The following is a 16,948-nucleotide window of genomic DNA, read 5'->3' as shown; positions in this document are numbered from 1 at the left end:
GGATTGCTTTGCAAACCTCTGTATTAACAGCTCACTTTATGCAGACACTTTCCAAAGCAAGTTCCTCAGCACTATTGTTGAGAAGCTTCTGATGGGTCTGCCCTTGACATGTCCCACAGCCTCCTCCCAGGAAACACTATTTCCAAAGTAATTTTTAAAATTATTAACTACTTAAATCAAGTATTATTATAAACAATAAACACTAAAGGAACACTTATTGATCATGAAATGAGCACTCGAATCCAGTTAACAGTAAACGTTGCTGCAAAAAGAATGACATTTCACTAAATAAGTCTGCTAAATGAATAAGGAATTGTGAGCATTCATATATCTCATTTCTCCTTTCATGGTATTAATTACCTCTACTAGAAAAAAAAATGGTGTTAATATGATCATTTAGCCACCATTTAGAATTAGACTTCTTATGTCAGAGTCAATGATATAGTTCAGTTCAGTTCAGTTGCTCAGTCATGTCCAACTCTTTGCAACCCCATGAATTGCAGCACGCCAGGCCTCCCTGTCCATCACCAACTCCCAGAGTTCACTCAAACTCATGTCCATCAAGTTGGTGATGTCATCCAGCCGTCTCATCCTCTGTCGTCCCCTTCTCCTCCTGCCCCCAATCCCTCCCAGCATCAGAGTCTTTTCCAATGAGTCAACTCTTCTCATGAGGTGGCCAAAGTTCTGGAGTTTCAGCTTTATCATCAGTCCTGGCTAGAAAGATGTCTTCCTCCAGGGAGGCAAGGCTCAGCCAAGAATCAGTGGCTCCACAACTCTCAAAAAGCTGACTGTGACTCAAACCCAGGAAGGTTTTACTCTACCACCAATGACACAGCATGGTCTCCACCATAGTAAAACTAACGAGTCCAAGAAAATGTAAGATTTGTGTGTCATCCCTTTAGATTATTCTGTGAACAACATCCTATCCTTCAAATGCCTAAACTCAGACAGCTCACAGAAGATTACTTAAGTTATAGTTTAACTCCTGCCTTATAGTTCTTTCCCCAAAGGCATTTTGTGCTGCATAGTCCTGTACTTTTCCTAGTCCCAAATCACACAGGGAAAAAACAGTTTTGGCTCCTGGTGCATCTCCAAGCTCGATTTCTGTCTCTCTGTGTAACTTTGATCAGTTCAGACATTTGTCAGTGTCCGTACACATCCTCATTTATAGACTGTTGCCAGGGATGGAGGCTCGATATTTAAAGTCAACAAGAAGAGCCTGCGTGTTCTCTGAAACTTCATCTGTGTGTGTGTGAAGAAAAATATTAAGACTTTTACAGAAGGTGGGTGGGGAGGAGAGACTGTGAAAGGGAAAGGAAGAAAGAAAAAAGAAGGACCGGGAAGAGAGAGGGAGAGGCGGGTGGGGAGGTTGCTGTGTAACTGCTAAGATTGCAGACAGAAATAGCATGCAACCACCGTGAGCAGAAGCGACTCAGTAACCAGGACCAAACTGTATTCACTTCCATTCATCAGTTTCTCTGGGAAGGAAATGACATCTCGTCCTGTCTTCCTCTACATCTTGATTTTTGGAAAATATTGTAAGTATCCTCAGCATTTAATTTTGTCTACCTTAGGATTTTATGAAATAATCAAAAGGACAAATGTTGATTACTGACATGTATGCTTTTTAGATACAAATGCTTTTTTCTGGTAAAACTGTCATCTCACTTCAGAAGGATTCTTCGGAATACATTTCTGGTATTTACATTAAAAGCTGAAATACTGACATTCCGTGTAAATCTATGCTTCATAACAATCAATTGGTATAGTTGACGTTAACATTTGTTTCATAAGTCATGATATATTTCAAGAGGAGCGGTACTTAAAGAGATTGTGTTCAAGGAATGTGCCCAATGACACTTCCTGGGATGTTCTGTTGTTTGCTCCTGGTTCCTGAGTGTTTGCAATGCTTTTTTACCTTAGCCTTTTGTGATTTGTATCATAGGTTTGCCTCCTCACAGAGAGATGCTTTCAGAAAACTCCTTTTTTATTTAGCAAGGTTTCTCACTATTCCCGAGAAGAAAAACAAGGCAAAGTAGAAAGCAGTGAAAACCGCAGACACACGAGGAGCCCAGATGGACAGTTTACTTTTGTTATCATGACAGTTTTTTTGCTTCCTCTCTGTATACATTGTTTTCAAAACAAATCTATTTTTTAATGAAAAGAAAGAGCTATTCTGCATTAAACTTTATTTAAACTATATTAGGTAAACAGAAATAAAATGTTTTCCTTCTTGAGTAATACATGATGAGAAAAGTCAAAGCAAATTGAGAAAGAAAACTTTCTAGGTCCCTTTCATACCTTCTGGATTCACAAGCATGTTTACATTGCTCTGTCTCTTAAAAGTTTGCAGAAATTTATTGACCCTAAGACACTGTACTGAGGAATGCCCCAAAGTGTATTTCAGTTACTTTCCCAATCCTGATGGCATACTCTGCACGCAAGTGATTTTTTTCCTTTATCTCCAGTCTTCCTGACCTCTTAGTACACCTCACTTTGACGGTCAAAGATGGAAGACAGTGTGAAACCAAGAAAATGATTCCAAATCCTGGAGAAACATGATAGTTCCTAGCTTTCTCCATCTCTGATCTTACTGCTGTCATTGCCATTTTTTAACTAGAGAGTGAAAAGTCAAATTGCACACCACCACTAAAAACTGGGTGGTTTTAGTATAATCCAAGTGTTGTGGATATTTGCAAGCAACAGCCTCATAAATCCATAATATATTTTGCCATCTCCTCTCTCATTTCAATGAAATGAGCAGGTTAAATAAGCCAAAGGAATACTTCCAAATAGGCATTCTAGTATGAGGTATTCAAGGAAATTCAGGGCAAGTTGAGAAGCAATTTGGCTAGTGTGTTACCAGTCATGTGGTAAAAATGTTCTATGTTTAGTAAAAAAGAAAAGTTCTATGTTCTTTTGTCAATAGAAAATTATTTTCATGAGCAAAAAAGAGGTAATAGTGATGAAGACAATAATTGTCAAAACCCTCCAACTTTTTAAATTTATCTTTGGATTTTTAAAATAATGTTGATAATGCACTGTGAATACTTGAGAATGCCAAGTCCTCCTCCCTCCATGCCCTCCAGAAGTGGAATTGGGCAAGCAGGACTCCTGGATACATGCCCTCCACACAGTGGGCAGGCTGGAGGGCATTTGACAGGGGCCCCCAACACAGCAACCCACACCCATGACTCACCTGTTGGCTTATCCCATCACCAAGCCCTACCAAAGAGAGGATTTCCTGGGCATATAGCAAAAGAAGTCAACCACATAAGGACAACATCTAAAATCTCCTTAACTAACCCCATGGTTGTTGCTGGTGGTTTGTTTACTAACATTATCTCCTGTTGCCTGGGAAAGATAGTGTGCTGTCATGAAAGACTTAAGGTTCTTGACAGAAGCACCCTGTATGAGCTTTATAACTGTCCACAAGGACTTACCCTCTGAGCCTTAGTGAAATGGCAATAAAGTCTTGTGCCCTCTCTACCTCCCACAGCCCCTCTGTTTCATTCTTTATTGCATACATTACCTCCTTGGATCTTCACAACAACTCGATCAGGTAGATGTAATTAAGCACGTGAGCAAGGCAAGACCAAGGACATTCATTACCTTGTCAGAAGGCTCAACCTAATAAATCCCAAAGTTTGAATGCTTTCATTGTCTACACTCTTTCTCCTAGACCATGAATGTTCTCGGTAGAGATAATGTGTATAATAAGGGGACTTTGAAAACTGAAAGCCCCTTATAGACCTAAGCAATTGTTAGTCACCCTTTTACTCAAAAATGTTTATTGAATGCCAGTTACTTTAATAAACAATAAGACTAAAGGATGGCTACCACATGATCCCTCCTCTAAAAGGTTGGAGTGGAGAAGAAAAGGGTATCTAGGATCACCAAGTTCTGAGACAAGGGCAAAAACCTAGGTGTGCACAGTAGGAGGTGGGGTGGGAAGGTGACATGAAGATTCAGAAAAGATTTCCTTTTATCCTTGAGAAATTTTTATTCTTAAAAAGTTTCCTCTGTCTATGGTCTAGTTAGCTGTATCTTATAATGTTAATTTCTCAGTTTTGATAATGTACTGTGGTTATATAAGATGATTCCATTAGGCAAAGCTAGGTCAAGGATCTATGGGACCTCTTGCAGTATTCTGCAACATTTTGTGAGTCTAAAATTAAAAGTTACAGAATGATCCTCTGGGAGAATTGTATCCTAAAAAGTCCTTATCCACAGTGCTTTACTGTTACTTAAACAATATCATCAAGCGAAAAGCAATCATTTTGCTTAACACTTTGGATAGGCAGAGAATAAATAAGGAAATAAGAAATAAAAGGCCCCAAATATGAACTTGATCCACTTTAGTATTTTGCCAAGGACTGACCCAGCTGGGAAGGTCCTCACTTTTAGATTTCAAGTGAATACGTACAAGATGACCTGATCTTTGCTGTGGGTCCTGGCACTGGCATATCTCCTAGCAACTGTCTCTTCTAACCACAAAGAAGGGGCCAGGAGGTTTTCTGAACTAATAGTTGGTACACGAAAAACAGACCATTAGCACACAAGAAAAGGGAATACTGGCATATTTATCTACCTCCAAAAGATGGAGAAAAATCTTTCCAAATGCAGGCTACAGAAATCTCTAACTGTTCACCTTACTTTTTTTTAAGGTTGCTAACAATTTCATATTGTTCTTAATTAGGAATTTGGAATCACATCTTTATGTCTCAAACAGAAATAAAATTAACAAGTCTGTGCAAATGCAGCACCATGATCTGTATGAAAAGAAACAAATGATTACATCTGGGAGCTAAATCATTTCGCAAGCTTAATTCCACACATTGGGCGGACTTGTTAAACTGAAATGGCTGGAGTTGTATGTTCTATTTAGGCTTAATTTTTGTCCTTAAAAAAAAGAATTTGTATTATATAATTTTTAGGTGGAATAGCATTATAATTCAACATCTGTATACACTACAGAGTGGTCACAACTCCAAGTCTAGTTACCACAACTACAAGTCTAGATTGACCCATCCGTTACCATTGAGCCACTTCACTCACTCCATTTCACTCTCCCTGCCACCCCCTTCCCTTCTGGTAACCATTAATCTAATCTCTGTATCTATGAATTTGTTTTTGTCTTATTTCATTTGTTTGTTTTGTTTTTTTCAATTCCCAATATAATGAAATCATACGGTATTTGACTTTCTCCATCTGACTTATTTACTTAGCATGCTGCTAAGTACTGCTAAGTAGCTTCAGTCATGTCCAACTCTGTGCAATCCCAGAGACGGCAGCCCACCAGGTTCCCCCGTCCCTAGGATTCTCCAGGCAAGAACACTGGAGTGGGTTGCCATTTCCTTCTCCAATGCATGAAAGTGAAAAATGAAAGTGAAGTCACTCAGTCGTGTCCGACTCCTAGCGACCACATGGACTGCAGCCTACCAGGCTCCTCTGTCCATGGGATTTGCCAGGCAAGAGTACTGGAATGCGTAGCACATAGTAAATGCTCTGTTCCAGGGCAAAAAATCGTAATTAAAGGGCTTATTTCCTATAGGATTAGCATAATGCCCTCCAAATCCATCCATGCTGTCTCCCATGGCAGGATTGCATTGTTTTTTTATGGATTAATAGTGTCCACTATGGGGGTTTCCCTGGTGGCTCAACAATAAAGAATCCACCTGACAATGCAGGAGATCCAGGTTTGATCCCCGGGTCTGGATGATCCCCTGGAGAAGGGAATGGCAACCCTCTCCAGTATTCTTGCCTGGGAAATCCCATGGAGAAAGAAGCCTGGCAAGCTACAGACACGGGGTCACAAAAAAATTAGACACACTTAGCATCTAAACAACAACAGTATCCATTATGGACCTATATCCCATCTTCTTTATACATTCATCCATCAGTGAATAAGATCTGCATTCAGTTCAGTTCAGTTCAGTCGCTCAGTCGTGTCCAACTCTCTGCAACTCCACAAATTGCAGCACGTCAGGCCTCCCTGTCCATTACCAACTCCCGGAGTTTACTCAAACTCATGTTCATTGAGTCGATGATGCCATCCAGCCATCTCATCCTCTGTCGTCCCCTTCTCCTGCCCCCAATCCCTCCCAGCATCAGAGTTTTTTCCAATGAGTCAACTCTTCTCATGAGGTGGCCAAAGTATTGGAGTTTCAGCTTCAGCGTCAGTCCTTCCAATGAACACCCAGGACTGATCTCCTTTAGGATGGACTGGTCGGATCTCCTTGCAGTCCAAGGGACTCTCAAGAGTCTTCTCCAACACCACAGTTCAAAAGCATCAATTCTTTGGCGCTCAGCTTTCTTCACAGTCCAACTCTCACATCCATAGACTTTACTTACTGTAAGGAAATTGAAACAGTAATCAAAAATCTCCCAACAAACAAACTGTACCCATTTATACCATTTGAATGTCAAGTTGTATATGATTGTGGTTACGGATGTGGTGGTTATATACATGGTGTTATATACACTGCCAGTTATTAAGAGCTTTCCATGGACCACAAACGGTGCTAAATGCTTATGAACATGATCTGACTTTATCCCTATAACAACCTTAAGAGATTTTCTCACGTTACAAATAGGAAACAGAAAATGTGAAATACTAAGTTGCAAGCCTGGCATCACTCCTTAGTAAGTGTTGCAAAAGAGATTTCAATCCAAGTTTGTGTCCTCGAACATCCTATGCTAGTAAAACATGATTCAAGCTCAACATGTTAAAGCTCAACATCTGAGAATCAAAAGAGACCTGAACAGATCCCCTGATCTAACCCACTGGGTTTTCTTTTAAGACTGATTTGTTTATTTATTGGCTGTGCTGGATCTTCTTTGCTGTGCAAGCTTTCTCTAGTTGCAGCGAACAGGGGCTACTCTTTGCTGTGGTGTGCAGGCTTCTCATTGTGGTGGCTTCTCTGGTAGCAGAGCACGGGCTCTAGGCATGGAGGTTTCAGTAGTTGCAACACTCAGGTTCAGTAGTTGTGGCTTGTGGGCTTAGTTGCTCCATGGCATGTGGAATCTTCCTGCACTAGAGTTTGAACCCATGTCCCCTGCATTGCAAGGTGGAGTCTTAACCACTGCACCTCCAGGGAAGGCCTAGCCCATGGTCTTCAGATGCATTAGCTATTTCTCTATTTTACTGATTAAGTAATAGAGAAATATGGACCAGCCCATAGTCACAGAACTGGTAAATCCAAACAAAAACAAAGTTTCCACTAAAGCAAGGTTATCCCCATCCCAGGAGTCTGAAAAATCCATGCTCTGTATTTGTGCATCTCCTCCTGTTGGCCGGTACCATCTGCTTTGCAGACACTTCCAATTAAGCACCAAGAATTTATGGATGAGGAAAGGTGTGGAAATAACTTGAATGAATAGAACACTACACTCAACCTGTATTGATTCCAGGATTTTGCTTCGAAAGCACTTTTGCTGATAGAGCATGTCACAGAGATTTATACACAGGGAGAACCGATCCATAGTGACGTAATTCTCATCTTAGCCCACCTCTCCCACCCGCTGGATGTTTTCTGCCTTCGTTGTCTGCACAACCACAGCAGCTTATTCCCTGTTTTACCTACTGTGGCCCAACACCCTCTCATCATCTTCAAATCTGCGCCTCTAGCCATCATACTGATCAGATCAACAAGGCGGCATCACTGAAATCAAAAGCTCTTTCCTTCTTTGGAATAAAATGAGGGTGAGTTGTGAGCATTTAAAATTTAGGTTTTATTCTCTATCACAGCCAAGATAAATGTTGAATGGAAATTTTAAAAGAACAGCATAAATTGGGATCTCTGGTTATTTGTGTTAGAAATTGACATTTTCCTACAAAATCATTGTATTTTATAATAATTTGGAGATTTGATTTTCTGCTAAATAAATTTATTTTATAATTGTTTCATTATTACCTGAATTAACTAGAACCAAAGAAGTCAATGTTTTTTTGGGCTTCACAGGTGGCTCAGTGGGAAAAGAATCCACCTGCAATGCAGGAGAGAAAGGAGATGTGGGTTCCATCCGTGGGTTGGGAAGAGCCCCTGGAGGAGGGCATGGCAACCCACTCCAGTATTCTTGCCTGGAGAATCCCATAGACAGAGGAGCTTGCGGGCTACAGTCCATGGGGCCGCACGGAATCGGGCACAACTGAAGCGACTGAGCATGCATGCAAAGAGTCAGACACAACTGAGCATGCACCCCCCCCACACACACACCCCTTATTTCTTAATTCTTCTCTAATAACGAATATGTTGTTGTTTTTTTAATATTCAGTGCTCTCAAAAAAAGTAAGGATTATTTTGGGGGAAGGGGACCCTTGGCTTCTCCACTGGCTGTTCCAGGCCATGTGGAGCCCTGGCCTCTGGTCACTATGCCAGCTCCTCTCTCCACATCTCTGCCCACCACCTACATTGGCCCAAGAGCTCAAGTTCTCATTCTATGATGAAGAACACACAGATATCTCTCCTTAACCCATCTCCAATCTCAAATTCCAGGTTCACCTTTAGTCAAGGTGCCCAAGTGATTAGCCTCAAAATGGGATAGCAGATAATCTGTTGCATTCTCTAATCGTAAGATTCACCCTTTTTAGAAGGCAGTTGAGATTTTCTTTTATTTTTTAAAATTAGTGTATAATTGTTTTACAATGTATTAGTTTCTGCTGTACAACAAAGTGAATCAGCCATAGGTATATCTGGGCTTCCCAGTTGGCACTAGTGATAAAAAACCTGACTGTCAATGCATGAGACATGAAACACGGATTTGATCCCTAGATCGGGAAGATCCCCAGGAGGAGGGCATGGAAACCCACTCCAGTATTCTTGCCTGGAGAGCCTCATGGACAGAACAGCTTGGTGGGTTACAGTCCATGGAATCGCAAAGAGTCAAACACGACTAAAGCAACTTAGCACAACACATACATATATTCCCTCCTTTGGAGGCTTCTTCCCACCCCTGATTCCCACCCCTCTAAGTCAAAGGCAGCTGAGACTTTATTTTTTAGTAGCAATGTATACATATTTATTCCTTGTTTTTTTCAGTTGAGATTGAAATCATTTTTCTGTTTTTGGTAGAGTTGATTGTGTGCTTGACCTGGGTGGCCACACAATTACATGAGATAATTCATTGATAAAAACATCTCGTTGTACTATTTTTCTCCTGACAGTTTGTTCTCCTGATTCTTACCTCATTCATGTAAAGTAACATTACATGAAGTCTCTTTTTCTGCCTCCAGCAGTCTGAATCTCCAGTGAATTGCAATTTGATTGAACAGTTTCCTCATATCTCTCAAGTACTTTTTTAATTTGTTTCACATAATTAGACTTTTTGAGTTCAAAGGAGATGTAAAGCTCATATAGTACAATGCCCTCATTTTCATGTAAGAAGAAACCGAGCCTAGATAGCTGTGCTCTCTTTTATTTCCGCTTTCTTATCTTTTACTCGCTTTTAAAAGTATGCCTCCAATTTCATATGTAGGACAGGATGGGCAAGAAAAATCAGCAGGGTAAAGCATCACCTTTAAATAGAAAGAAGCTAGACCACAGTTATTAAATTACATTTATTACCCACCAAAATCCTAGCCTCAAAAATTAAGATTTGCAAATACATTGATCTTGCATTATCGTGTGTCACACTTCCACACACCTGCCTCGAAGATAAACATTTTAAACCATTCTCTTCACCAAGGAGAGACTGGACAGAGGAGAGAAGGTTCTAAGGACGCCTTCCCAAGTCCATGCTTGTCGTCAGGTCCAACTTTAAAGGAAAGGGCTTTTCAAATTGTCAGAGGAAATTCAGAGCCCGTAGATGTGTCCGCTCTCCACATCCCTCACTCCCATGCTATTCTCCAGACAACTATAAGATGCATCGTTTTCATCACATGCCATGCAGATGAGTGAATGTGGCCGCCGGGGCATCCTCATGAAGCACAGGAGGCCTCCTGCCTGTGCTGCAGGCCACGTGAGACTGATGGCTCTGCAGGAGTGCAGGAGGAAACCATCCACATCCCAGGAGAGGTTGGTATGCGATCAGAACCTCAGTGCTTCTCACTTCAAGACAGACATTTCCTAGTCTCCATACAGTAAGTCCCCCACATATGAACAAGTTCCTTTCCAAAAGCCTGTTCGTTAAGTCCAATTTGTTCAAGTCCCACAAAGTTAGCCTAGATACCCAACTAACACAATTGGCTATATAGTACTGAACTGTAAAAGGTTTATGATACTTTTCACACGAATAATACATAAAAGACAAACACAAAAAATAAAGAAAACATTTTTAATCTTACAGTACAGTACCTTGAAGTGTACAGTAGTATAGTACAACAGCTAGCACGCAGGAGCTGGCATCGAGTGAACAAGGCGAGAAGAGTTACTGAGTGGAGGAGGGAGATGAGGTGGGATATAGTAGAACTGGGAGAAGGCAATGGCACCCCACTCCAGTACTCTTGCCTGGAAAATCCCATGGATGGAGGAGCCTGGTAGGCTGCAGTCCATGGGCTCGTGAAGAGTCAGACACGACTGAGCGACTTCACTTTCACTTTTCACTTTCATGCATTGGAGAAGGAAATGGCAACCCACTCCAGTGTTCTTGCCTGGAGAATCCCAGGGACAGGGAAGCCTGGTGGGCTGCCGTCTGTGAGGTGGCACAGAGTCAGACACGACTGAAGTGACTTAGCAGCAGCAGCAGCAGCATAGTAGAACTGAAGGACCATCAGCAATAGGAGATGGAGGGCAAGCTGCAATGTCACTCATGCCTGACACTGATGGAACACATGTTTGCATCTTTGAAAGTTCACAACTTGAAGATTCGTTTGCAGGGAACTTAATCTATTATCCTCAAATAGCCTGGGCACCAGTGCTTATGTGTTTAATCCTTCTCACAATCCCTTCCTTCTCCCTACCCCAAAATACCATGTCTTCTGTCTCTGTATCTGTTCTGAGGCTGATGCTGGAGGGGGAGAGGGAGGGGGCGCAGTGGAGACTCTGTTCCTAAGGACACAGGCCCCTGAACTTCCTTTCCTCCTGCCCCCTCCCCCCGCCCCCACAGCTCACACACCATCTCCCGAGATGGAGTCGTGTTTTCCAACTTCATGGAGCATGAAAGGATGCTTACAGAAGTCCTGCAATGCACCTTCACTGTTGCGTGTTGCTCCCCGCAGGTATTAATATCAACAATTCATGGCTCAGTAGCAAATAAACCCCATACAAGTAGTAAGCTCTTGACTCCCAGACCAGTCCAACATTCTCTTTATCATGTAGGGTGAGATTGTCTTCATATTTTGGCTCCAGGCATCGAGAGATAAAGTGAAAATTAAGCAAGTCTCCTCAGGCACTTTCCCACTTCCTGCAAGTTCTCCGTGCTCACTTCCTCCTCCTTCTCATCCCTCCCAGTGGAATCTCAGCAGCACCTCAACTCTGGCCTCTGGGTGGCCCAGATATTAATTCCCAGTCCTAACCAACCGGTTCCTCCTTCTCTCTTTTTTTATGTGAACTTTTGTCTCTATTCCTCAGATTCACCACACCTCCTGACAAAATTTACACTAGAGATTTTGGTCACAAACCTTGCAACCGGAATCCTTATTTCTACCCACCTTTTCTCCCAAAGATTCTCCTCACAAATTCGTCCTTTCATAGAGGACAACTGCCTATTAAACACACTCTATGCACATTATACCTTATCCTTCCAACCTCATTCCACCGTTACCCAGATTCATGGAGATTTTTGGCTTTTCGTTGTTGTGTTAGTCTTTCAGTCGTGTCCAACTCTTTGTGACTCTGTGGACTGTAGCCCGTCAGGCTCCTCTATCCATGGAATTTTCCAGGCAAGAATACTGGGGTGGGTTGCCGTTCCCTTCTCCAGGGGGTCTTCTTGACCCAGGAATCAAACCCAAGCTAATTCTGCATTATTTAGGAAGATGGTTCCAATACCTGATCCTCCCAGTGTAAGAAACTTATGATCTTGCAAATTTCTGTAGTTGTAGTCATTTCAACAGAGATAGCTTTCTTTACAGATTTGAAATTGAAATGTTACAGACCTAGATATACAAATGGACATGAATTGACAAACTGTGAACAAAATTTGTAAATGTATGGGCCTGGATCTACTGGGAGAAGTCAGAGAAGCTGAGAGAGGCTTTTTTGGAAGCCTTTATCCAGCACACATACTGCAAGTACTGATTAATGAAATAACTGATCAAATTCTCAGGCGCATGGAGCCCTGAGAACACCAATCACACTCCCATTGCGTTCACTTGCAAAGCCTCTGATCCTCGCCTTTCCTTTTTATCCTTTTCTCTCACTCTCTGCTGCTTACTCCAGCCTTTTGATATTTTAATAGGTTTTTCCCAGAGCAGGCTGGAAATGTTTGGCTCATTTTCGATGGTCCAAAAGATTTGCCATTTTTACTTCCTGCATTGTGGATGATTTGTTGGAAATTGCAAAACTGCCTCGTGGTTTATAAATGTTCTGCTTTCTCACACATTTCAAATTAAGACAAGAAGACATCAGTGGTCATGCTGTAAGTTTCTCTGAACCTCCACTTAACCCCCTCTTTGTGTTAACATCAGGAGAAGTGGCTGGTTTGGCTAGGCTAAATATAGATTTTTACTTCTGCCTTTCTGATTGCAGTCCTTGCCCCTGAACTTCTAAGCTCACAGCACAACAGTTAATGCTTCCTGGAAGAAGGATAGTTTTTGTTTTTTCAATAACTTTTGGGGGCAACTGAGCATCCATCTCTAATGTTGACCTGGAATAACATGGCAACTCATTTGTCCATCAAGTTCATTTTAATTAAAAAAAAAAAAAATGCCTGTACAAATCATTTTGTAATGCTGCTGGCTCCTGGGCATCTTTTTTCAAGATTCCTAAGCTAGTTTATGCAGCAGATTTCTTATTATCTCATGGTCCATTATCCACACAAAGATATTAATAGATGTATTCCCTGCCCTCCAAGAGTTCAGAATCTAAGACATAATGTACATATTGTAGACATGCATAGACATGAGCTAGAATTATTAAATTAAAATGATAACAGACAGGTTAAGGCCAAACAAGTTATTATTACTATATCCTGTCAACAATCTATCTGTAGAATAGTCATCGTGAATGCCTGAATTGATAAATGGAGAATGAATCTGGTACTGATCAAAAATGGAATTTAACAAGGCTGGAGTTATGGAGGAGTCAAAGAAAGAATGATGCCGTGTGGTATTGAATTAAATAGTGTTTGCAGACAGAGACCAAGCCCTCAGATAAAAGAACTCAGTGAAACCACCTAGCTGGCCATGATGCAGAGGCAGGAGGGACAGGATACAGTGGATATGTGTTGGTGATGATGTTCAGTTCAGTTCAGTTCAGTCGCTCAGTCGCATCCGACTCTTTGCAACCCCATGAATCGCAGCACGCCAGGCCTCCCTGTCCATCACCAACTCCTGGAGTTCACCCAGACTCACGTCCATCGAGTCAGTGATGCCATCCAGCCATCACATCCTCTGTCGTCCCCTTCTCCTCCTGCCCCCAATCCCTCCCAGCATCAGAGTCTTTTCTAATGACTCAACTCTTCACATGAGGTGCCAAAGTACTGGAGTTTCAGCTTCAGCATCATTCCTTCCAAAGAACACCCAGCGCTGATCTCCTTCAGAATGGACTGGTAATGATGTTAGTGTAACCCTTATAAATCCATTATGGACTTTCCTGGTTGTTGTTGTTATTCAGTCACTGAGTCCCTTCTGACTTTGCAACCCCATGGGCTGTAGCCTGCCAGGCTCCTTTGTCCTTGGAATTTCTCAGGCAAAAATACAGGACTGGGTAGACATTTCCTCCACCAGGGGAGCTTCCCAACCAAGAGATCGTACCCATGTCTCCTGCACAGGCAGGTGGATTCTTTACCACTGAGCCACCTGGGAAGTAGTTAAGACTCCATGCTCCCACTGCAGGGTGCACAGCTTCCATCCCTGGTCAAGGAAGATCCCACATAGCGCCTGGCCAAATAATAATATTAATAAAGTCATTTTTTATAAAGCCCTTATATATGGCACAGTCCCAGAATGGGCTCATATTTAAAGACACTCATCTAGAATCAAGCACAGTCTGTCTGCCTCATATGGCCAGGGAAGGGTGAAAAAAAGGAATAACCAACAAGACAGCATATTTGGATAAATGCTAAAAACATGGAGCATTTGACAAGCGAGAATTATAAACACAAAACATCAATAGTTTGAAGTAATAATTACAATGACATGTATTAGTAAAATAAGAACTCTTTTGAGAATGTTCAAAATATATAATATGAAATATTTAGCTGTATTTCCACCACTGTTAAGCGGATGTAGGGAAGTCACATGTTTACTCCCACTTTTAAGAAACTTCGAAAGATAAAAGAATATATGTATGCATGTGTATAACTGAATCACTTTGCTGCACAGCAGACATTGACACAACACTGTAAATCAGCTATACTTCAATTATAAAAATTTTTTAATTAAAGAAAAATCAGGATTTGCAAAATTTTCATGATGGTAGTAGATAATGTTATTCACTTTACCAGAGGGGTATCTTCATTTGTTAGATTTTTTTACATGCGTGCATGCATGCTCGGGCATGTCGACTCTTTGCGACCCTGTGGACCTCTCCAAGCTTCTCTGTCCGTGGGATTTTCTAGGCAAGAATAGTGGAGTGGGTTGCCATTTCCTCCTCCAGATTTTCCATGTCTCTTCCATTGGCAGGCAGATTCTTTACCACTGAGTCACTTGGGAAGCTTGGTAGTTTTTTTTAATCACCCAAAAATGTGCCCACCCTATTCGGATTCTAACTCAAATATCATGACTCAAAACTCTACGCTCTTTCTGGTACTATTCCTCCCACTCTTCCATTCTGTGGCCCAGATCAGCTATTCTTATTTCACTTACCTTTTCTGTTATTTTTGTTTTCAATGTCTTTTACCTACATTTTATTTAATGCTTTCTTTTCTTGTGGCTCTAACCAACATGAATCACAATACTATAGATAAAACCACCAAAACAGAGAAGTGTTACTCAAATAGTGACAAATCCCAAATCATTGTGTTGGTCTATTAACTGTCTTCCACAAATTCCTTCTGACAGAATGTCTAAACAGCAGAGTTTGTGATAAATAAGAGGAACAAAGAGGAGTCTGGTGTGACGATCCCATCCTACCTAGAAGCTGCACCATCACAAGCACACATGTCTAATGAGTCCCCAGGAATCTACTTTTTAAATTCATTCTGAGGAAACTTCCAAATTTTTAATATGATTCATAGTGTGCTTAGAGACATGAAATGTGCTAGGCCAAAGTTGCCGTATTCTGATGATTAACATGAATTATTTATATTGCTGAAGTTGTAATTAGAGTCAGTTACAGTACTGAAGTTATGGTTAAATGATAAACACTTGGAAGTGTTGTCTAATTAAATCTTCCTATGAACCATGAAGGGCGATGGATCCTCCCCTCCCCAGAGGAGGAACTCAGTCTCAGAGAGACTTGTGGAATTGCCAAGATCACAGGCTCCTAAGTGCTTAAGGCAGTATGTGAATTCATGTTTATCTGAGTTCTTTCCACTTGCCATACAAATACCAAAATCATGGTGCATCGTTATGTATACTGTCTCTCATTTTATAGGACAGATGAGCAAACTGACCATGCAAGGTGAACTCAATCCAGATCTCCCACTTGCTGCTTCTGGGGGAAGAGGTCAAGGCAGGGCAGGAACAGGTGGAGAGTGGGTGGGGCCAGGCCTGGGAAACTAGGAGAAGGTGGGGGCTCAAGAGGAAGGCAGGAGGACAGGCTGGGAGATGAAGTTGGAGGAGATCCTTGGATACAGAGTGAGTCTCAGTGAGCTGCACTAAAAAATGACTTTGGACTTAGGGCATCAGCAATTGGAAGGAGGTTTTGAACACAATGAAATAGTTATCTTTCCTTAAGAATTAACTCTGGCAACTTACCCAAAATAATCTAGAGTGTGAGGAGCTGAAAGGAAGCCCTAAAGGAGTGTGGCTGTTGCTCTTCATCACTAGAGAGGAAGAGGCTACGACCAAGTCAAGTCAGCTGCTTTCCTAGAACCTGAGTACCTTTTCAGTATATTTTCTCCCTGACTAGTGCTGAATAAATATACCTATGAAATATACAAAATACATGTGGAATGCAACACAACAGTTTTGTCTAGTACCCTGACTGCAACAGGACTGGCCAGTTTGACACTGCACTCCACAAACATGCAACTCCCATCTCTACTTCTCCTTCCCAAAGAAGTCTTAGTACCTAGTCTGTATTGATGACACTTTCAATTTCTCCTGTGCTCTCTTGTTACTAACCCATCTGTTAACTTCTGGGTCCAATTTGCAAACAAGCAATAGATAGAAACACAACAGAAAACATTATTAACAAAGATGCATACAATGATGGAAACTAGGTGGACAAAGTGTCCAAATACAGGGTCATTTAAATCAAAGAGAAAGTACTGACCGGCTAGAGGTACAATCTGTCTTCTTCAATCAATAAGTAACTTTGCAAATCAAGGCTGTTACTAAGAATCAGTCCAGTCAATAAACTTTAGACTTTACTCAGCAGCTGCAACCTCCCAACAGTGGAGGAAAAGCATATATATAATTTTAAATATTGTGTTAATAGGTCCAAAACCTAATCTATAAGAGCATAATTTTACTCTATTTTAACACATTTACATTTTAATCAATAACACTCTCCATGGTAAGTTTGAGGCACTTATAGGTATACATTCATGACTTTATTTCTTGGTCATTCCTTTAGAAAGTGCACAGTAAGGATAGGGTAAAATGGTGCTGAATATTTAAAGTGCATCATTGGAAATGCATCAAGATACTTTCAACCCTCAGCACATTTTTAATCTCCCTAAAAATTGCAGAACCATGGTCATAACTAGAGAAATAGCTTGCCCAGAACACCTTTGAAGTCAG

At 41.3% G+C, this 16,948-nt stretch overlaps 1 protein-coding gene across 33 annotated transcripts in view; it reads left to right on the top strand.

The window, feature by feature from the left end:
- The first annotated feature begins 1,109 nt into the window (after positions 1-1,109).
- RXFP1 (relaxin family peptide receptor 1) overlaps positions 1,110-16,948 on the top strand; it is a 127,935-nt gene continuing 112,096 nt past the window's right edge. For 20 of the 33 annotated variants that reach the window (XM_086346958.1, XM_086346951.1, XM_086346960.1 and 17 more), the window contains exon 1: positions 1,180-1,538. In XM_086346958.1, the coding sequence (XP_086203084.1) occupies positions 1,490-1,538 (49 nt within the window). In that variant the 5' untranslated portion in view covers positions 1,180-1,489. Of the gene's footprint in view, positions 1,539-16,948 lie in introns of all 33 variants that reach the window. The other 13 variants (XM_086346945.1, XM_086346959.1, XM_086346941.1 and 10 more) reach the window with 11 other exon arrangements.

Source organism: Bos grunniens, chromosome 17 (genome assembly GCF_055505025.1).
Source record: "Bos grunniens cultivar Pamir isolate PY7600 chromosome 17, Bosgru_T2T1.0, whole genome shotgun sequence".
Lineage (NCBI taxonomy): Eukaryota > Metazoa > Chordata > Mammalia > Artiodactyla > Bovidae > Bos > Bos grunniens.
The sequence above is the reverse complement of the archived record's forward strand: the minus strand, read 5'-3'. Positions and strand labels throughout refer to the sequence as shown.